Source organism: Rhinolophus hipposideros, assembly GCF_964194185.1.
Source record: "Rhinolophus hipposideros genome assembly, chromosome: 14".
NCBI classification, from domain to species: domain Eukaryota; kingdom Metazoa; phylum Chordata; class Mammalia; order Chiroptera; family Rhinolophidae; genus Rhinolophus; species Rhinolophus hipposideros.
Genome location: NC_138060.1, coordinates 61,501,325 through 61,523,319, shown reverse-complemented (window position 1 = coordinate 61,523,319; position 21,995 = coordinate 61,501,325). Strand labels below are relative to the sequence as shown.

At 52.7% G+C, this 21,995-nt stretch overlaps 2 protein-coding genes across 7 annotated transcripts in view; both read right to left on the bottom strand.

Moving 5' to 3' along the window:
* Positions 1-7,075, bottom strand: part of BSN (bassoon presynaptic cytomatrix protein) — a 75,589-nt gene extending 68,514 nt beyond the window's left edge. The window contains exon 1 of the mRNA XM_081072330.1: positions 6,738-7,075. Within this exon, the coding sequence (XP_080928456.1) occupies positions 6,738-6,958 (221 nt within the window). The 5' untranslated portion in view covers positions 6,959-7,075. The remainder of the gene's footprint in view (positions 1-6,737) is intronic.
* A 10,202-nt stretch (positions 7,076-17,277) lies between these two features.
* DAG1 (dystroglycan 1) overlaps positions 17,278-21,995 on the bottom strand; it is a 53,598-nt gene continuing 48,880 nt past the window's right edge. For all 6 annotated transcript variants that reach the window (XM_081073328.1, XM_081073330.1, XM_081073332.1 and 3 more), the window contains one exon: positions 17,278-21,982. In XM_081073328.1, the coding sequence (XP_080929454.1) occupies positions 19,580-21,982 (2,403 nt within the window). In that variant the 3' untranslated portion in view covers positions 17,278-19,579. The remainder of the gene's footprint in view (positions 21,983-21,995) is intronic.

The following is a 21,995-nucleotide window of genomic DNA, read 5'->3' as shown; positions in this document are numbered from 1 at the left end:
CTACTATTTTAGAATATGAAATAATACAACCCCTTTTAATCATGCTCTCATTTATCTTACCTCTGTGAGATCAACAGAAGACAGGAGCAGACTAATTTAAGGAACTTAACGGTAAATAAAGACCGAAACAAGCAGCTCTTGCTCTCCCACCAGACTGCGAGCCCCTTGAGGGCAGAGCCCATTTTGTGCACCATCCTTTGTTCCTCACATTTTACCCAGGGACAGGCATCCAAAGGATTTCCTGAATACTGCACATGGATAAAATATCACTTTAAAATCCTCCTGCTTCTAAGTAGAATTTAACTGTAGAAATCCCTCACAACCATTCTCATATATAAAAAGCACAGGCAACCCCTATTACCTATCTGCTTTCACGAATGTACAGCCTGTATGGTGTGACTAAAGGGAAATTTCCTTACCTCCCCCTTCTTCCAATGCCTTACTGGCTCCTCCAATACCTTTGGAAGGGAGAGCTCCCTCCCTGAGCCAGTAGCACTGAGCTCAGGGCTCCTCTGGGTACAGCGGGCAGTCCCAGATGAGATCGGGTGGGGTGAACCCTGCGTGAGCTCATGGACAAGTTGCTCAGGCTCTTTGATCTCCTCAACAGTTGGGACCAAGTCCTAGAAGCCAGCCCTTCTACTTCCCATTGGGGAAAAGCTCTTCTTCACCTTTGGCTCTGACAGCAGCCCCACCCACTTCAGGGGCAGCCAGGCCTCTCCAAGCAGTTCTGGATTTGATCCCAGGGGTGACCTAGAGTTCCCTGGGGGCTCTCAATATGCGTCCATGTGACCCTCTTGTTACAAAAAAGTGGGAATACCAGGTAAGGGGTGTCTGCTAGAGCAAGGCTCTCTTTAGAACCTAGATGCCCATCAGAGCAGCCGTGACCAGCCTGTAGCCCCAGGTACAGCACAGATGAATCAGGGCGCATGCTCACCCGCTCCATCCCCTAGGCACAGCTGACCAGAACCTAATGTCTAAGACACGTGGACGGAGAGAATGCCAGGAATAGACAGACACCCACCAGAGGCCCAGTTCAGGAGGTGGGACCCCAGAATTCCATGCCCCCACCCACAAGCAGGATCCCAGAGGCCAGGGTCCCATTTCAGTCCCCAGCTTCAACTAGCTGCCACCACTGTGATGGTGAATGGAATGGAGATGGCCCTGCAGAAAAGGAGCATGAGCAGGTCCTGCCAGTGCAGCATCAAGGCCATGATCAATGCCATTGGCACCATCAGTGACATGTGCCTAGTGCCAACTGAGAGGCCCGGGCAGGAGTCTCCATGGCTAAGACTGTCCACCAAGTCCCTGCTCACCAGGAGGGCTTCAAGTCCGAAGGTGACCCTCAGCCCTTGCTGCAGTCATGCTTGTCTCAGCTACCTTTTCACCATTTAAAAAAGTGACTCCCCAGGCAGGAAAGACCACTGAAGCCAGGACAGAGGGGGCCGGCAGGAGGTGCGTGGCCAGGCAGGTGGAGTGAGGAATAGCATGTGTAAAACCCCTAGCAGAATGCCAGTAATGAACCAGGCAGCCAGCAGTGGTAGTTCCGACCGTGATGACAGTTTTGCCCACCTTCCTCCACAGTCAGCCCCAACCTATCGCACATGGGCCGCAGGCTCCAAGTATTCTCCACACAACAGGGTCTGTCTCTCCCAGCTCCATCACCAACAGGGTGAAAGGGCCCCATTCAGATATGCAGGACTTCTGAGAAGAGAGCTTTATTGAAGCCCCAAATCCTATCTCCTAGCAGCCTGCTACTTACATATACAGGAAGGCTCCACAAAGCTGGGGTAAAAAGGCATGATCCGGGGTCTCTGAAAACTTTGGCCTTCTGAAACTCAGAACCAAACCTACTCAGAGGAAGGGAAACTTAAAAAAAAAAAAAAAAAAAAAAAAAAAAAAAACAAGAAGAAGAAAAAAAGTAACAGATTGAATGAGTTTTTTTGGCTCACAAACTAGTCCGAAGTATTGGCTCTACTTTCCATGAACTCCCAGCCCCTTTATGTCTGAAGCCCTCGATTAACTCTTTTTCAAAGCTAGACTTTCTTGGCCAAAAGAATGAAATTAGAATCTGAATGGCTTCTAGATATAATTCCCCATTTACAGGAAAAATGTGGGACAGAGGAACATGTTAAATGACACCACAGGGATACACTCAGCATAACTCAGGATAGGAGAAACCACAGGACAAAGGGCACAGTTCTCCAATCCTAAATTGCCAAGGGAAAAAAGGAGAGGAAATCTAGATTTAAGGGAACTCAAGAGATGTATTAAATAAATGCAATGTGTAGGCCCTGTATAGACCACAATTCAAACAAGCCAACTGTAAAAAGAAACTCATAAGATAATCAGAAAAACTGAACACTGACTGGATATTTGCTGAGATTAAGAAGGAGCCGTTATCCTGCTTAGATGTGATCACGGTGCTGTGGTCATGTTTGTGCAAAGACCTTATTTCTTAGACATACACACTGACATATTGACGATGAAATGTTGGGATGTCTGGAAGTTGCTTCCATGGTGGGTGGGAAGTGAGGAAGACAATAAACTTGATCAGCCAAGAGTTGATGACAGCTATGGGTGGGCAAGGGGAATATGGGAGTTCATTGGCTTATTCTCTCTACTTGTTTGTATGTTTGAAACTTTCCATAATAAAAAGTTTTTTTTCAGAATAGCTTTCTCTGCCTAACATCTCCCTACCTTTTTTTTTTTTTTTTTTTTTTTGATTGGCACCATCTCACCAGTTTTACTAAAGCTGGGAACAGCTATGTTATCAAAGCTGTCCCTCTCTCCCTGGCAAGAAATGCAAAAATGTTTGCCCCTTTGGGGTAAAATTTTTGTATTATCACCATTCGTTAGGCCACTTTAACACAAACCCCATGACATGCCGTCCATGAGAATCCAGCTACTGGGGCCAAACATGATCTCTAAAGGACCATTATTTCAACCCTGGCAATTGTATCCTTTTATTTTATCCTTACAAATTAATCCCAGATTTTTCTAGAGCCTGACTGGTAGTTGATACAGTATAGTAAGTCTGGCTAATCCCAGACCAGAGATGCGATGCCTGACAAAACCATCTTTTTTTTTTTCTCTTTTGAAATATAATTATAAAAAACCCATGCTGAGAACGGAACTCTGGGTGTGGTTGCCTTGCCTACCTTCCCGCAAATGAACAAGTTTTCTGTGCCCAGCTGCCTTTGGCTCAGCATGTCTCCATGACATATGGGCTGGAAGCAAGTGAGAGGCGACCTTGACGTTGATCACAGATTCTGATGGGTGATAAGGGAAAGACACTTCACCTGGTTGGCCCAGCTCTCTTCCGCACCCCTGAACTTGACCCCATCCTCTGCTCACTGACCCTGCCTGTATAGACCACACTCATCATGCCACTTACTCCCCCTCTCATAACCCCACCATTTTTCCTGCCTTGGGTTTCTCCTTCTTTTGAAGCTAGCTCTGCCTCTCCATTCTTCTCCCTTGACAACCCTTCTATAAGCACTGCCTATTTGTCACTTCTCAGACACTGAACTGCCTGCAGCGCCACTCCTAGGATCCTTCCATGATTTGGTTCTTTAAGAGGTCTTCAAGAACTGTGTGACCGGGCACCGGGTGGCTCAGTTGATTAGAGCGCGAGCTCTCAACAACAAGGTTGCCGGTTCAATTTCCGTATGGGATGGTGGGCTGCGCCCCCTGCAACTAAGATTGAAAATGGCGACTGGACTCGGAGATGAGCTGTGCCCTCCACAATTAGATTGAAGGACACGACTGATGGATCCTGGAAAAACATACTGTTTCCCAATATTCCCCAATAAAAACATTAAAAAAAAGAAAACAAAGAACTGTGTGACCAACCAGACCGTGAGGTGCTAGAGGGCAGAGGAGCAGACCCTCCACAAAGCCTAACACAGCACTTGCTCTGGTAAATACACCTTGGCTGATTGACTAAAGATCAATTTGCAAAGGTCAAAATGTGTGCAACTCACTGGGGCTAGTATAAGTTAGACACGTTGCCACAGGTCTAACATGGCTCGTTTGTGCAACTTTTTTAAAGGTGACTTCTTGGGTACTGAAAAGGTTCCATCTTGAATTGGTGGTGTGTCATGGGCGTGTGAGCAGTAAAGGCCCATCAGCTTGGGCACTTCACTGTACATCAGGCATCTGAGGCACATCATACCTCCAAACAAATAAGCTGATGAATGAATGGACGAAAAGTGCCCCTTCTTCTAGGAGGATACAGCCCACACCGTGGCATATAGCGTGGAGAGTGGAGCCGGAGACAGAGCTCAGCCTTCCCCGATCTGGCATTTCTTGGGAAAGACACAACCTATGTAACTGGACACATGACCCTGAGACCAGAGGCAGAGAGCCCTGCCTTGAGGGAATCTCTGATGCCCAAAGTGTCAGATCGTCCAACTGGGCAGCGCTGCGGGTGTCGTTGAGGCAGCACTATGGGTGTGCTGGCAAAGCTATTCCCAGGATTCGAGTCAGGCTCTTAAGCCACCCCCTCACAGAGCCCAAGTCAGCTCAGTATGAGGGTGAAAAGACTAATTCAGCCTGGGGTGACAAGGGGTAACCTACCAACAGGGAAGCTCCATTTCCCTCTAGGGCTGGTAAAATGACCCCCCCCTTACCTGATCCTCCACTGATTTCTGTGAGGTTTCCAACTGCCCCCAAATTCACAAGCTTGCTGGAAACTGTGCCAATGCTCTTTCCCAAATGCCCTGAAGCACATGCCATAGGGCGTTTTCACCATCAATGGGCCAATCTGTTCAGCAGTATCTCAGAACAGAACATGCTAAATTTGGCATCAGGTACCTGAGATGCTCTGGTGAGAGGAAGCAGAAGCCATTCTGAGGTGGAAGGAGACATACCATGAAGATGCTGCTCAGCTGAGTTGCTGTGATAAGCCGAATATTAGCTGGAAGAGTAAATGCCCACATTTCCTAAGGGACCCCAGTCCTGAGCTTTGGTGACAAATAGCCAGCTCACCCTGAGCCTGATGGCCATAGTACCATAACCCCACAGGCCCAAGTGTAAGCCTTGCCCACAGGCAGGAGTGAGATTATGTGGCTGCTAAACCAGCAGAAGCCTATGGTTCCCCTAATGCACAGCAGTTCATGGGTCTGCCCTCAGCAGAACGCACAGACGGGATAGAAATGACACGCTGAAAAGGAATGTGAGCAGTACACACCAGCCTCTTTCCTCTCCCTCTGGGCTGCCCAAGTCTTCCCAAAATTTCATATGCTTGGCTCTGCAGCGTCAGATAAACTACAAGCAGAGCAGCCTGTTCAGTTACCAGGAGAGAAATGTCGAATTCCCCATATAGAGAACTCCCAATACCAAGGTGTTTTTCCATTCAGCTCTAGACGTTTTCCCTTAGAGGGAGAGCTCTAAAAGCCTGTGGGTGAGCCTCGCTCATGCTAAAACTCAAACAGCAGCTCAACACGCAGCAAAATGGACAGTATTTGCAGTGCTAAGTATCATGTGCCGTCCAACTGCATTACTGTAAAAGCTAATGTAAAATGGGCAAACCCCCCTTTACAAGGGACGCTCATAGGCTGGCCTGTCTGCGGCAGGCTTCAGGCTACTAAGAGCCTTTCATTACTATTAGTTGTCTATGAAATGACTTCTTAGGAATTAGCGTATGAGAGGCACAGTTGGGCAGCTATAGAATCAAAGATTATGTTCCCTCACAATTTATGTGCTCCCACACAGAAAAACCAAGGCAACATTATTAACAGACTCACATGGAGCCGGAAGAAATCCCCCCTCCCCGTTTTGCTACTCCCCAGGGCTATTTGGTGTAAAGATAATGCCTTCCATTTTACCGTGTCATCTCTCCGTTGCTTTCCTGAGTTTTCAGTCTACTGAGTTACCATATATTGGCATTCCCTTCCACTGCATTCACTGTCACTTGATTGTTTTTCTAGGACCTCAATTGGCATACATTTTAAACAAGCTGGTTTCATGATATTTGATCAGATATGTTGTTTAAAGCATTTTATATGAGTTCCAGCTTTTCCACTGGTTTGAGGTGGTAATCTAAGTCAAAAGGCAACAGGAACATACGTGGAGCTAGATGATTCAATAGCATTTTTGGTTCACCCCAAAGTGTTTCACTGAACCTTGGTGAAAGCACCTCACCCTGTTGGTATGGTTGAGCCCAAAAAAGTACCTTTTGGTGTCCAGTGGCATTTTTCCTTCCTCCAAAGATGATTGCAGCCACTAAATGTCTGAGGAAAGCGCATGACCAAGTTCATGGTTCAACTATTTCTATATCTCTCTGTTCCTCGCAGTGACACTTATCTTTCCTGACAGCCACTCCCATTGTGCTCTTTCCTCAACCCAACACAATGGACACATACAGACACCAGCAAACAGGGAGGACGTTTTCCATCCCACTGCTCCTCAGTGCGGAGGGACCAGGCTGAGGTTACATAAGACCCTCCTGAGCCCGGCGTTGGGGGGAAGCGAATTTGGGGTTCGTGACGAAGTCACAGTCTGCAGGCCCCGACTGACCCTGTGCTCACCATCCTGCCTTGCCAAGGCGGGACGGCTGGAAAGGGAGGGCCGCTGCCCGCGACCACCCGCGACCACGCCAGCGGGGCTGGGTTCAAAGTGTAGCCGGACTTCCGACCTCGCTCCAGACTGGACCGCGGGGCTCGCGGGGCCCGGCCCTGGCCCCAGGATGCGGCTCCTCGCCCCCCCTCCCTCCCGGCGCCGCGACACGCGCTTACCTGCCGGGGCCGGGGCCGGGGCCGGGGCCGGGGCCGGGGCCGGGGCCAGGTGGTCCGGCTGTCGTCGCCCGCGCAGCGCCAGCCGCGGGGAGCTGTCCGCCGCCGGCCGGTGCTGAAGGCGGCTTCCCTGTGCCGGGGCCCCGACCAGGGCCCGGGCCAGGGCCTCCCGGCGGCAGCGGCCCATCGCCAGCGCCGCCCTCTAGGCTGGCCTCGTTGCCCATGGCGGGAGGGCGGGCGGGCGGGGTTGGGGTCGCGCTGAGCCCGGGCCGGCGGCTCCCGGGCGGCTGCTCACACTCTCGGCGCCGCCGCCGCCGCCGCCATCTCCCAGCTCGGCTCGCGCCGCCGCTTGCCGCTGCGCATGCGCATGCGCGGCCCGCGCGCACCTTTCCCGCACACGCCCCTCCCCCCCACGCGCGCGCTCCCGCCAGCCTGTGAGGACGCGTATCCACGAGCCAGCGGCGGGGTCGCTGGGAAACAGCTATCGGCGCCAGCGCATGCGCCCTCCGAGGCCGACACGTCCCGCGTGTGCTACCTGGAGCCCAGCTGGGTTTGGCCGGAGCGTCCCACCGAACCAGGATGGAAGGGCACAGACCTGGAGAAAGAGCCCGGGGGAGAGGGAGGGGGGCGTCGCGCCGTGTCCTGCTCTGCCCTGGAGTCAGTGGCGCTTCCTGCTCCAAGGACTGCGGGCATGGGGTCTCTCCTTTAGGTAACCTCAGTATTCCAGCTGGCAAGCTTCGTGGGGACAGGCCTCGGAGAGGGGACACCCGAGAGTGGCCTCAAAGTATGTTTAGGAGTTGGAAAGGCAGATGAACTGAGACAGAGAATGTTGAGTGATCGGGCGGATTGGGAGGGTGTCAGAGGCCAGCTAGGGAGTGAAGACTATCCAGATGGCTATGGGAACCTTGTGGGATTCATGCTGAGGCCTGGTCCCACTGGACAGGATCTCCGGAAGTGACGCTGGGAAAGGTGGAGGGTGTGTCAGCTGGCCTGACGCCAGATGGAAGGCTGCCTCAGCAGGCCCTGGGACAGTGACCTTGGGAATGGGGGGAAAAGTTGATATTTCTCAGAGGCCTGGAGCTGTGGTTCCCAGAGACTAACTGAGAGGCAACAGGCTGCCTCTACGTTAACCTTAGAGCTCACCAAATGACTTTCCATTATCGAACTTTTACAGACGTCAGTATTTGCACACGACTCAGGATGGTCTGCCTCACTGCTTCTCACACAAATCTGTGCTTTCCTGAGGGAGAATATTTCCTAGAAGATCCAGACTATTCCAAACTATTCCTGGCTTCATAAATCATGGCTGTAGAAGAACTTGAGTAAACTTGGACCCACTTTGCAAACCCATTTAATTCTAATGATGAGAAGTATATCGAAAGGGACGTCTATAGTTCTAACCTGACCTGGAATAATGCAGACATCCAGTGAACACTGATAGCCAGGCTGATGGACAGACCTTAGCTGGGCCACCCCCAGGTACTCTCAGCTGCTCCTCCCAATCTCCAGGATGGAACTTCCATGAAACCTGAACTTGCTGACTGCCTGGGATGATGAGAGCCTCTCTGGCTGTGTTATGAGGGTCCTCGCATGTTTCCTCCTGTGTTTAAATCATCTTCCCGAGTTTCTAGTGACGACGCCCGTGCACATCCAGACTCAATAAGGATCCACATCTCAGCCCTGCCACTTGCCAAATGGGACCTTGGCAACTGACTTAGGCTCACCAAGCCTCCATTTTCCTAGCCTGCAGTTATATTAGCCCCTCTAACTTGGGGGGTTGTGAGGGTGGAGTGGCTGATATAGGAATACACATGACCCTCTTTATTGTCAGTTGTCTCTCTGGTGGGTAGTCTGGGATTTCGGGGGTTGTGCCTGCTGGGGAAGAACATGGCAGTATGGGCGGGCTGATGACCGGCCCAACCCGGCCCAACCCAGGCTCTTCTGGCTTCATAGACACCAGTGTGGATTGGGCTACTTGGAAGTGGGGGAGAGAAAGATGTTTGTTTTCTGTTTCTGCAGAAGCCTCAGTAGCTATTGCTTTCCACAGATTTAAATCAACATGCCCCTGGTTTCAAAGGAGGTAATTAGCAGGCCTGGGGAGTTACCTTCCTCAGAGTGGATTTCTGGCTGTTAGCAGACCTCCAGGCTCTCTGCTGCCTTGGTGACAAGACATAGTACAGTGGACCCAAGAGGACCTGGAAGTGTGGATTAGTGGTGCCCCTGCCTTCTTTTCAAGCGCTCAGTTCCCCTTCCCCTGTGCAACACCCCCAGGAATGTGCCTGGTGTTCAGCTCAGGGGGACTCGTGCTGGCCGTGAGATGTTGCTGGCCTCTGGTTGTCTGGGGCTCTGATTCGGTCTCCCATTTTTATTCACTGTTCCAGGGGTTGTTTACTTCCTCCTGACCTAGAGTAGGGGCTCATCAACAGTAGGACTTTGTCTGACTTGTACTATCCCGAGCTGGCCTTCAGCAGGGCCTCAGCGGCTGACTTGGGCTGGGTTCTTCATGCGGCTCTGAGTACTTCCCTCACCTGCACTTCAAGGGGTTCACCAACCACCAGGCTGAAAGGCTCCCCGGAGGGACCCTTGGCTGCAGCTCCTGCATCACCATGTTTAGGTTGTTGACTTCATAAGTGAGAGGGAGAATGCTGAGGTTGTGTCCAAAGTTCCTCCTGGTAGAGGGGGTCATGGATGGGATGTCTGCACTCACCGAGAATTCACTACGCTTGACTTTATGACAAGTGAACGAGCACATCTCTCAGTTTCTGCGAAACAGCTGTGTCCTGCTTCTGGTACCATTCCCTCCTGGGTCCAGCTGCTGCCCAGCCAGGGACAGGATGCTACCGGATAGCCTACCAAAGTTTCCCAGCTCCCTAAATTTCACTTGCCAAAGGTATCTTCTTCCCACTTCAGTGTGACATGTGACACATGGCATTCATTTGGGAGAAAGGCCACGTGGAAGGAGAATCAGTCCCTATGCCAAGACAGAAGATAGGCAGACATCCACTTACTGCTCTGGCCTGTGCTCTCAAACACCTGTAGAAGATCAGAGGGAAAATGGAATCAGAAAGAAACCCATCCACATAGGAAAAGGCCTAGTCAGAGCCAGCTCACTGCTAGATTTGTGGCAATGATTAATCATCAGAAGGCAAATCTTGGGAAGATGAAGAGATACAGGGCCCTCAGACACCAGCTGGGCCCTGGGCCAGGTAACATGCAGATGAGCCTCCGGAAGGTGAGGAGGGCCAGAGTGCAGATTCTGGGGCTTTCCTGCTTCCCCACACAGTCAAGTTCACTTGACTGAGCTGCTACTTTCAGCGTGGCAACTTTCACAGGGGGGGCTCAGCATCCAAAGGTGAAGGTGCCGATGGGGATGAAGAGGAATGGCAAACTGCAGGCAAGAAAGGGAGGCGGAGAGAATGGAGATGAAAGAGAATAAGGAAGGATGAACAGGACAGCTCTAGATGATGGGGTGCCAGGGGCTTTGTACTGTTCCAGAAAGGCTGAGCATTAGGAGAGCCAGCTCCTGTCTACGGAGCCCCCTGAGCTCTTATCTCTTCTTTTTATTGTAATGCTGCTGAGGAGTGTCTAATCTCCCAATGAGAAGCAACTCAGAAAATTGGCGTCCTATCCTTACTCCTCCTCTGGGATAGAGAAATAGAACTGAAGAGGAAGGATAGAGCCCGAAGAAACAGAGGGCTTCCCTCCTGGCCGAGATTTGTCAGCACTATCCACGAGCATGGGGAATAAGGCAGCTTCCCGAGCAAACCTCTGGCTGGTGTGAGGCTACAAACAAGACACCCAGTCTTTGTTCTGCTCAGCAGCCCACTTGGGCTGGGCTGGACAACTGTTCTTGTGTACTAGGGTCTTCAGCTAGCCCTTGGTCAAGTAGGAAAAGGGAATAAAGCCGGAAGGTATAGAATTTGCTTGATTCCTATTCTGCATAATTCCTTTCCTCTTGCAATGTGCAGTTCTTTACTTGTGTTCTGTGAAAAAAGCCACTAAAAAAATCTTCAGAAATGTTTATCACCGGCCTAACCTCACCACCCATCATTGCTCCCAAGAAAGCTAATTAAGCCCCATTGCTATCAGAGCTATGCGCTTCCGAAGGTTTGTTATGACAAGAAAAAATAACGAAGCCATGGTTTCTCCAAGTTGTAAGTGTCCAAGTCAAAACATGCTGCTTTTCTTTTCCCTTCTGCATTCCCCGGACAGGCCTTCAGGCTGGCTTTGTTTATCTTACCCATGTGTACACGTACTCATCCTTCTTTAGCCAGTGCATAGCTAACTCCTACAGAGAAGACTGGGACCCACCCTCAAGCTCGGTTTGCAGGAGAGACAGGCACACAAACTGTTTCCCATAAACTATAGAAAATGCCACCTCAATCCCTATTGCAATCCTTCTGGCTAGGATCCAAGTTCCCATGGAGTTCCTCCCACCCACCCCTGTTGCATAGATGGGGAGGTGGGGGGTGTGGGGAACAGGCCCAGTGGAAAATCATGCCCTTACGCCCTCTCCTAACCAGCCCAGGCAACAGAGGTTCAGACATGACTTGGACAGTCCAGGAGAAGGTGCAGCCTGTTCAGCTTTTCCATCAGGCTCAGCTCCACACATCTTCAGGAAAGTCTCTTAGAGGGGCCCTACCTCCTGAGCCCTCTGTGGCTTTATTACTGCAAACCCAAGCACATTACAGACAATCACCCTTGACCACTAGGGATTTCAGGCCATGTGACAATGCCACCCTCTCCACTGACCTTCATCTTTGTCCTCATCAGACTGGATTGTCAATAGGACTTGTTTGCCCTGTCATCTTTACTGAGTGTCCAGCAAGCTTCCAGGAGCCACAGAGGAGTTCCTGCCTTTCAGGAAAGATGGACAGGAAAGAATTCTTCAGGAAAGAATGCGGCAGGATCTCTGATGGTGAAGCAAAACCCTTATGGCAAACTGAAAGGTCCATAGTCAGGGGTGGCCCATTAGCTCAGCTGGTTAGAGCACAATACTCACAACACCACGGTTGCCAGTTCGATCCCTGCATGGACCACTGTGAGCTGCGCCCTCCACAACTACCTTGAAATAACTACTTGACTTGGAGCTGATGGGTCCTGGAAAAACACACTTAAAATAAAGAAAAGTTAAAAAAAACAAAAAGAAAGAAAGGTCTGTAGTCCCTTAGACCTCTACTAAACCTCTGCTAGGTCTCTGCTAGAATGAATAACTTCAGTTCAATTTATTTTTTTGTTGTTATTCATTTTATTTTATAAGATTTTCTAGATAATACAATCACAATTATTTTACCAAACGCTTATCACCGACACCAGAGAGTTTTCCCATCTGTGAAATGGAGGAAATACTAAGCTCTCCCATAGTTGTAAGAAAAGTCACTGCTTCTAATCACATACATAGAAAGTGCTTAGAACTGAGTCTGGCACATAGTAAACATTTTATGTGTTTGCACAAAGCTTGAGAAATGAGAACTGTGACATTTTAGCTATCACGATGCTTTTCTACAAGAGAATCCTTCAAGAGACAATGCCTTAAAGATCTGGCAGCACATTCCGTCCTCCTGGATCTCCTTCTCCAGTTGCTTTTTGTCAGGGATGGTGGCAAGTGCTGCCAACATTCCTGAAAGCCCATTGGCCCACACCCTGGGGCCAGGCTCTCCATGGGGCTCATTGGTCATAACGTCTCAATGCCACACCGCCACAGTCGCAGCACTCATACTCAGAGGAGTCTTGGGATGGTGCGAATATCCCTAGATCCTTGGTTTGTGTGAGGTTGCTGCCTGGAGAACCAAATCTCCAGAAGCTTCTTGGTCCTTTCGAAAAAAATGTTCAGCTTCCATCACCGTGAGACTAGCCAACAACCAACAACCACAGAAAATCAACTAAATTAAATCTCTTCTCCCGCCGCTGTTGCTGCTGCAAAATGTTCCAGCTGTTATAAAGTTCGGGTTCCTTGTTTTGCTATAATTTTATATTAAGTTTAAAAAAGGATTAATACAAGTTTCCCAGCTTTTGTGTGTGTGTGTGTGTGTGTGTGTGTGTGTGCGCGCGCACGCGCGAAAGTTGAACTTGAGTCTGTTAGAAATAGAGTCCACTGTTTTCCCATTAGAGAGCACAGCAAGCGCTAGCTAATGTCACCAGCCATATTGTGGAAGCCAATTTGGTTAAATTTCAGTTAAATTTGACACTTTTGGAGCTTAGGACAAGGACAGCACAATGGCAGGCCCCAAGGAAGCAGCAGAAACCAAGACTGCTGAGCCTACTCTACCCTCACTGAGTTTGCAATCTCCAAGTCTGGCCTTTGCCTGGCTGCTGCTCAAAGCAGGCCCTGGACCTGGAGGGCTTGACGGCTGGCTGGCCCTCAGTGCGGGACTACTGTCCTACCCTGCACTGGTGGGTGTGACCAAAGTACCATGCCAGACTGTGATGGCTAAAGGCACTCTCGGGCACCAGGGTGTCTGAGCACTCCCTGGCTCCCCCAAGTTCTGGACTGGAGAGCCGCAGGTATCAGTTGGGCAGCAACATCTGGTTAAACTGCTCTTTCTATAGTGATAATGCCTCCAGCGGGGAGGCATGGCATGGGCGTCAGCTTTCTGGGAAGCTAGTCTTCCTGTCAGTGCAGACTGAGGAATTCCTGGTAAGCTGGACAAAGGACATCCTCCATTTGCCACCAAGAGAGCAGAAGGGCAATGTGTTCAGCTGAGCCCTCCCCCAATCTTTGTTGATTCCAACGAAGCCCACCCCCATCCCCTGATCTGCTCCAGGAATCTTGGGGCTCCCAGGATGGCTATGTCCTTCTCCTAGCCCTGCTTGACCCAGCACAAATGAAAGACTGAGGATAAGGAGGAAGTTGATGTGCTGTCTGGGACCCAGGGAGTGGCGTGGGGGACACAGTGGTGGTGGAGTCTGCCATTAGGGTCACCGTGGATACCTCCCTACCCTCCCATTTGCCCTCTAATCACTTCCCTGGACACAAGAAGGCAGAGTTGCCCTCCCCCCACACATATATACATGTCCTTCTCAAACAAGGGGAGGACTCCATCCCCTTCAGCATCCACTGAGCCCAGCTCCTTGCCCAGCACAACCAGGCACATGTTCCCTGAGGGTGAATTCATCGAGGACAAAGCTGGTCCTCTCCTGCAGGCACACCCACCCAGAGAGACAAGCTGCTGCCACCTCCCGGCAGGACCTTCCCTCCCCTGCCGTCCTGGGCTGGAGCCAGCCCTTTTCTTCACCTTTCTCTTCCAAGACCTTTTGCAACAGAGGTGCTGAGGGAAGAGGGGAGTGATTCTTAGAAAGGGAGCTGGCCTCACCTGAGCTCCCAGACATTTCCACAAGTTCCAAACTTGTGCTTTGCCCTCTACAGCCTGAGGCTGTGACACCATGAGAACAGAACGCAACAGTATCCTCAGACCTGGGAGCCCTGGCCAGCTGCCAAATGAATGTTCCCTGACGTCCTAGTGTGTGCCCAAGGCTGTGACAACAGCTTTGGGCAAGGTGTTCCCTGGAGCTTCAGGGTTGACCCAGAGAAACTGACCATCTGCTCCCCCACTCCCCTCTGTTTCCCCAGGGGCACAGACTGTGTCCCCAATCACGCAACTGGAGATGCCTGGCTTCCAACCAGGACCCTACCAGATCCCACCGTACTTGAGTCTCAGCATCCAACAAGTGCTGAGCGCGATCGTGTGCAGGCCCCGCGCTGGCGGCCACTCGCGCGAAGCCTGGAGGCATACAGAAGCTAAGGCGACGGAGTGCGCAAAGGAAGGTTCCTTAGTTGTTCCCGCCTACATACATTCGATTTCGAGGTTTGCGGAAGGGGCCCCAGAAGCGGAAGACCTCCAGAAGCCCCGGCTCGTCCCTCCTATTCCTACCCCGCTTCCCTTTCCGATGAACAACGCCCCGGGGCAGGGCAGGCTCGGAGCCCCAGCTACACTCGCCCCAATGCCCTCAGGAACTGTGCACCAGGGACTGAGCAAGAGGAAACCCACCCAATTACACAACCAGTCCGCGACCGAGCTCCGAGCGGCTGCGGGCCGCCAGCACTACGGCCTCAGCCCCGCCCTCCCTTAGGCCTTAGTCCAGTCAATGGCCATCTCAGTTCTGGTCTAGGAGGGTTCCACCCAATCCTCCCCGGGCGGCCTTAGCCCCTCCCACAGCCCGACTTGTTAGCTCCGCCCACCGCTGGCAGGCTTATTTCGGCCTCTGGCGCCACCTACTGGGAGCCCGCGGGTACTGTCCCCCTCTTGGGCCCAGAACTTCCGGTTATCTGCTCTCTGCTGGGTTCACCTGCACGGAGCCACTACCCAGGGTGAGAGCTGCCCCCATCACGAACCAACCCAAGGGCACCGTCCAGGCCACACGGAGACTTCCACAGGGACATGAACAGACCAAATTCTCTCCACCCCAGCTAAGACTCCAGGGTCACCTCCACTAAAGCTGGGGGCAGTGGAGCTATTGAGAGCCCAAGTGGCCGGGCCTCGTGCTGCCTTTGCTACAGATTGCCCTCAGGTGGGGCCCCACTGTAGGAGCACCTCACCCCCAGTAGATGGGAACCTCCACTTTGAATGTCTTGCCCTATCTTCTCTGAGTTTTCAACAGCCCCAGTAGGGGAAGTGGTACCCAGCATCTCCCACTGAAGGCTTCAAATAATTCTTGGCTCCATAATTTTACAATCAGAAAAAAATTTAAAGTGTTGGGGTCACACTTAGAATTGAATCTGCCTTGCCCTAGGTGCAGGATTGGACCTTGCCCTCTCTGCATGTCACCTTGCCTCAAGATTTGTGATGGAGAAGGCAAGCAAGGCAGGGAGAGTAAGTCATCAGCTGATTTAGGATATAGAAATATGTAGACAAAGGGGTGAAGCTTGCCCTGAAAAAACATGTTTGAGTGGGGTCTTCCATACTTTAGGGGAGCTAGGGAATGGCCTCTGCTAGGATCTTTTTCAGCTGTTGGGAACAGGCAGAGGCCAGGCTGGTGGCTGCAATAAGGTGAGCCGTGTGGAATCTCTAGTTCCCACCAAACTGGTGGTATTCTAGAAGGCTAGCCTGGCCAGGAGCTCCAGACACCCCAGTATTCCCCAACCAACAGCTCTGGCCCAGGAGAGAATGCAGATTCTTTTAGTCTCACTTAGATTCTCTGCCACTTTCGCAGGCACGGTGTTGGAAGTAACTTGTTATCCCAATTCCACCCCCCACCCCCAGTTCCTGGGTGTCTCAGAATCCCTCAGGGATCAGCACTGTCCGCACCTCACAGATGGGGAAGCCAAGCTAGAGGGATCCGAGGAAATTGCCCTGGGTCAGAGACACATGAGCAGCCGATTCCTGTGGGTGAAAGCCCCGTCCCGTCCCCCCACTGTGTCCCTTCCTTCCATCACCTTTTCTCCAGCTCAAAAGTCCTGAGTAGACAGTGCCCACCCCCTACCAAGGAGAGGTCCCAGAGACCTGGAGGGGTCTGCCAGGCCAAACATTTGATATTCCCAGGGCAGAGAGGCCAGACACCCTTGTGGCTTTTTACTGCCCTGCTGACATTGCTGTTCTCCGCTGAAACCAGGGATCCTTTTCCTCAAGTTCAGGCCAGTGAGTCCACTCATAATCCAGTGACTTCAGGTTAGATATGAAGCAGAACTTCCTGAAACCAAGAGCGCAAGGACAGGGCTATTTTCTGGGCCCTGTTACTAGGCCAGTGGCGTGAGGTACGTGTCCCTGAACATGTACTGGGGATACAAGTAGTTATTTGACCCTCAACAACTCCCCACGCTGGGACTCAGCTGTCTGCTTGCAATATGGGACCTTAGCTATGTCTTGAATGAGCAGAGCAGCAGCCCAGGGGCTGTAGGTGGCGATGGTGAAGACCCTGTGGGGATGGAGGGTGAGCTCAGATGAGGTCCTAGTTGTTACCAATGGCCCTGGCCCTGCTTCTGAAGACACAGCTGCCGCATCCCCTGCCTCCCACAGCCTGGGCACACGGGGATCCGCCAGTGTGCACGCACGACCAGGATTACCCTGCCCCTACCCAGCGGGCCTGTCCATCCCAGGCAGGACACTTAGGGGGAGGCCCCCAAAATCTGTAAGCCCAACCAGGGCAGAACAGCTTGGCCAGGGACCGTTTTTCCTTTCTCTCCACTCCAAGCCCAACCAAACCTACCTTGAGACTACCTGGGAGATTGGCCAGCCCCAAGTCCACCAGGCAGTGGGAGCAGGAGCTGGAGCGGGGCTGCAGCCAGAGGCACCCCTAAGTCCCCAGCCTCCTCAGTCTCCTTGGATTTTTCGGTTCCTCCCCCTCCCCACCAGATGAGGAAATTGAAGCTCAGGCCAGAGTGCTAAGACGGGCTCATGTGATGGCAGAGCTTCTGGAGCACACCCCCCCACCCCCAGCAGCACGGAAATGATAAGGCTATGGAGCCTATCAGGCCAGCTGCTCAAAGGCCACCTCCGACTGGGCCTGGCTGGGTTCCATCTTCCCTGCCACATGGACTCCAGCCTGCCCTCCACTCATGTCCTAAAATGTGTAGGGGCCAGGGAAATAGATGCTTGGACATAACTGTATAATAAAGACACTGCTTTTATTTAGTTTGATATGTTTCTATACAGAATGCAGAAAACACATCTTAAAATCATATAGAAGGAAATAAAAACACGTCAGTGGTTGGTGAACACTTGAATGTGAGATTGGCTGTCTCACAGAGTCCAGTGGCCATCATGCCTCCCGCAAGGGCATTGTTGCTGTTATTATTCTGTTCACTGCCCTGGCGCCTCCAGTTGCTATGGCAACAGGCCATTCTGGGCCAGCCCGCTGTCTCTGCATGGCAGTGCCCCATGGTGGGGTTGCTAGGGGCAACAGCTGTTTGGAAAGCCTTTCAGCGCCCTCACCTGGAAATTGGGAATTGCTTCTTTATTGACGAGGTCATCACAAATAATCTCACCAGGTCAGATGCGGCCTGTGCTCCTGACTCTGGGGAAACTAGCGTGGATTAGGGCTCAGAGGCACAAGGCCCAGTCCCCAAAGGTCCACTGAGCCCTCATCTACAGGCTCCCTCCACAGGGGCATGCGCACCAGGCACCAGGCGCTGGGCAGGGGAGAGAGGCTGGGCCTCTGACCGGCCCTCCCCTCCTGAGGCAGCACACATGAATGCTCTGCAAAAAGGTCTATATGGCTTAGAATTGGCTGCTAGGTGTGCAAAGGGAGCCTGGGCCCACCCATCCCTCTTGTCACAAAAGGGATACATTATTGCAAAAGGCATTCCTCCCTAAAAGGTACCCCATATAAGTCTCAGACATCAAGAAAAAAAGTCATGCTCAAAATGGTTTCTTCCAAAGGAGGAGAATCAAAGCAGAGTGGGTGCCCCTGAGTCATGGGCCAGATGCAGATGGGCAGACGGACGGTCTGCTAAAAAAGGCAAAACAAGCCCCAATGTAATTCCAGAATTTAAACCATTAGGAAAAGAACGGGGGGGGGATCAAAATGAGCAAAGCCATCAGTTCCATGGAATCAACACTAAGAGCTTGTACAAACTGCTGTAAGCATCACCATTTTTAATCTTTTTTTAATAAAACAATTTGAGGCTGTATAAAAACTTTAGTAAAAAATTAGCTTTGAGAGCCCACAGATTTTTACTACGAACTTTTGCTGGCACGCCTCCACAGCCACCAGACCTTTCCCAGCTGTTCAGGCCCAAGGCCTGGAACTGGAGTGCCAGAAGAGGAGTGCGGGGGGGTCAGGGTGGGGCTGTGGACTGTTGGGACAAAGCGGCCAAGGTCAAGTGAGGAAAGAGCATCACATGACATAAAAATATTGCATCTTCACCAAAATGTCCCCCACTGAGTGTTTCAAAAACCATGGTATTCCTTTTAGGAGGGAGGAAAAAAACCACACAGAAGGATAAAAGAAACTAGGTTGATGAGGTCGAGTCCCTCGACCTCCCCCATACCCCATGAACAGCTGGCCCACCCTGGAGCACCTAGGTTGGGGGCCACGGCCACCACTGCCTCTTGGAGTCGCCTTTCCAGGGAAAGGAAGACCCCTTGGTGGTGAGCCACTAGTGCGCATGGGGTGGGGTGTGGATGTCCACGGCCCAAGAGGCCCCTCCAGCTTCCAGCCACTGGCTACAGCAGGAGAGCAAGCCCAGCACCAGGGCCCTGACCCGAGCCAGGGCCGGGAGGCCCCCAGTCCGGCTCTGGGGAATCAGAGCAACCAAGTTTACGTAGTGTGAAAAAATAGGATTCCTTTGATAAAAAATACTGTCCCTTGGTCTTCTCTAAGTTTGAAACACCCTGGGAGCTTATTTTTAGCAAAGCAATTTCCCATACCCACCCAAAAATCATACATACAAGTTTAGGTAAACAGCAGATTAAATGTAAAAACTTAACCTTAAGAAAGTCCTTTGACTTTAATCTTTAGCTACTGTTTTCCATGTTACATCCTGCAGCTAGACACACGTGAATAGAAAAAACAGTACAGTTAGTGTTAAAGGCAAAACGCAGAGAGCCGGGAGGCCACCCAGCACTGCCTGCGAGTTCATTCACGGTTCCTCGCTCCCTCCATCTACCACTACTCCAAACGGTGCTTTCAGAGCCAGCCATCAAAAACGCAGCGAAGAATTTTCTATGAACAAACAAAAAGCTGTTAGGCAAAAACTAAAAGTAAAAATGTCCCCAAAGTCTCTCCAGCTGCTTTGGGGAGTAGGAGGCCCGGAGAGGGCGGGCTTGTCCAGGCCCCGCGTCAGTGTGTGCTAGGTCAGGCGTCGGCTCCCAGTGGGCAGTGGTCTGCAGGCCACTGGTCTCCACAGACAACACCGTGTTGTCTCCAGGGCCCTGCCCTACCCCTGCCTCCACCTAGGCGCTTGTGGGTTAAGGGGGGACGTAGGGAGGGGGCGACCGGTATGGGGTCATGTTCTTGGGACGGGAGCCCTTGCCCTCCATCGGGGCTGTGAAGGGCGGCGGGGGCTGGTAGGGAGGCGCGTTGGGGTCCTCATCCCGCAGGGGTGTGTACTCGCCCATGGTGTCCTGGTTCAGAGGAGTGGTCTCGGGCACGCTCTGGTTGGGGTACTCGGGAGGGGGGAGAGGGGCTTTCTCCTCCTGGAGGATAAGTGGCATGCTGGAGGAGGGTGGGGGCTTGGAGTCGTCCAGCTCGTCTGCGAAGATGATAGGCACGCCCTTCTTGATGAAGGTGGCCTGGTCCTCAAGCGTAAGCTTGCCCTTGCGCTTCTTGCGATAGCAGATCATGGCAATGATGCCAGCGATAAGCAGGATGGCTGCAACCACCACGGCTGGGATGACCGTGTGCAGGTAGACGTCATCCTCGCTGCTCTTCTCAGGGTCCCTATCTGGCACTTCCGTGTGCGGCGCCTCTGAGGGCACCCTCTTGGGTGGCGCCACAGGGATAAACTGTAGATACCGGCAGCTACCAGAGCCGGTCACAGCAACACTCAAAGCCTTGAAGTCGGGCTCCAAGGCGTTGGAGAAGGCGACCCGCGGTTTCCCATCATCCTCGGCGATCCTCCGGCTGAGCCCTGTGATCTGCTCCTTGGGGCAGGGCTCCAGGGGCAGCGTGTTGTTGGTCCACTCCACCACGATGGAGCCCTGGCTGATATTCTGCAGAGTAATGGTGCTGCAGTTGCGGTCCCCAAAGGCGAAGGCCAGCTTCTTCACCAGCGTGATCTTCTTGTGGATGTCATTCACCACCGGGGCTGCGTCACCCACAAACGTGGCCTTGAACCGCGCAGGAGCCCTGTCCCCTTGCGGGCGCCTGTGGACATGGATCTCAAAGGCATCCACCGCCGACAAGCCCCCCTTGTCTGTGGCGTGCATGAAATACTCGTGCTTGCCCACGTGGCTGCTGTCGGGCAGTCCATACATGAGCTGGCTGTTGCTGTTAAACTGTACCCAAGACTTCTCGCCTACCAATTGCTGTTCTCGAAGCTTCAGGGTCAGCTTCAGCTTATCAGTGGTGGTGTCCTCCTTGTCATAGAAGGTGTCTGATGGGATCTTCACCTCAAAATAGGTGCCAACCCAGGCATCCACCTTGTCGATGTGGTTCTTGAGCTCTGGGCGCTGGTTGGGTTCCCCTCCGCGGGGCACCCCGCTGGTGGTGGTGCGGATGCGAGTGGGTGGGGAGGCTGTTTCCAATCTGGTGATGGGAGCTTTGGTGGTGACCCGGGGCACCGGTCGGGGTGTGCGTGGCTTCTTGGTTGGCTTTCGAGTCGTGGTGGTTGAGGAGTCAGTAGAAGGAGTGGCTGGTTTTGGCACAGAAACTCGTGGTTTCTTGGTGGTAGTCGTAGGAGGTGTAGCGACTGCCGTGGGCTCCACGTAGCCAGGAATGGTCATCGTGGGGCGGATCTGGCCAGTAACCGTGGTGCCACCTTCCAACACCCGAGTGGGCTGGATGGGGCCCAGGGTTGGGGTCTGAATAATGGCACCTCGAGTCCGCGTGGTGACTGTGGGCTTCCCTGGAACAGGGTCCCTGACTGGAGGAGCCATGGTCTCTGTCGGAGGAGCAATGGCTGGAGATGTGGGAGTGGGTACAATCCTGGATGGTGGCTCCTGGAGGGCTGTGGTTGGGGGCCCAATGGCAGTGACAGGCGTGGGTGTGGCATGGATCTGCCTCCGGATGCGTTTGGGGAGAGGGGGCTTCTTGTTGGCGATGTGCCAACCCACCACGGGGTAGCCAAGCTGGGCAGACATGGCACCCTCCCTGGCAGGGGCCTCCACTCCACGAATGTCAGGCACACTGTTCTGGTTCAGGGAGCAGCCCAGCTTCCAGGAGAGCAGGGCCCCATTCTCCACCACCTTTTTTGCATTTCCCGGGCCGGCCATGAAGGCCGACATGTCGAACAGCCTGTTATTCACCACCGGCACCAGCTTCATGCTGTGAAGCTCCACTTCTGAGAAGCTCTGCATCCTGTGCAGGAGGTCGAGCCTTTGTTTGGGGCTCATCTTGGTGAGGTCAGCATCCAGAATGACCGTCAGGACAGTCACAGGCTCGTCGGCGGCACAGGCAGATGACACGGCCTCGCCAGGGTCTGGTGACGCCGCCCGCACGGCCGGCAGCTCACTGTGGTCTTCCGGGTAGACCTCGATGGAGAACACGCTGGAGGTCTGTGCCACGTGGCTCCCGTTGGCCCCGAGCCGCGCAGCGCTCACTGCGATGTAATGCATCCCCTTGTCGGTGTCCAGGGGGAGGCCCTCCAGGGTGTGGCTCTGCGGGTCCCAATGCAGCCAGGACGGCAGCGCCTCCTTCCCCGCGGCCGACAGCTGGAAGAGACAC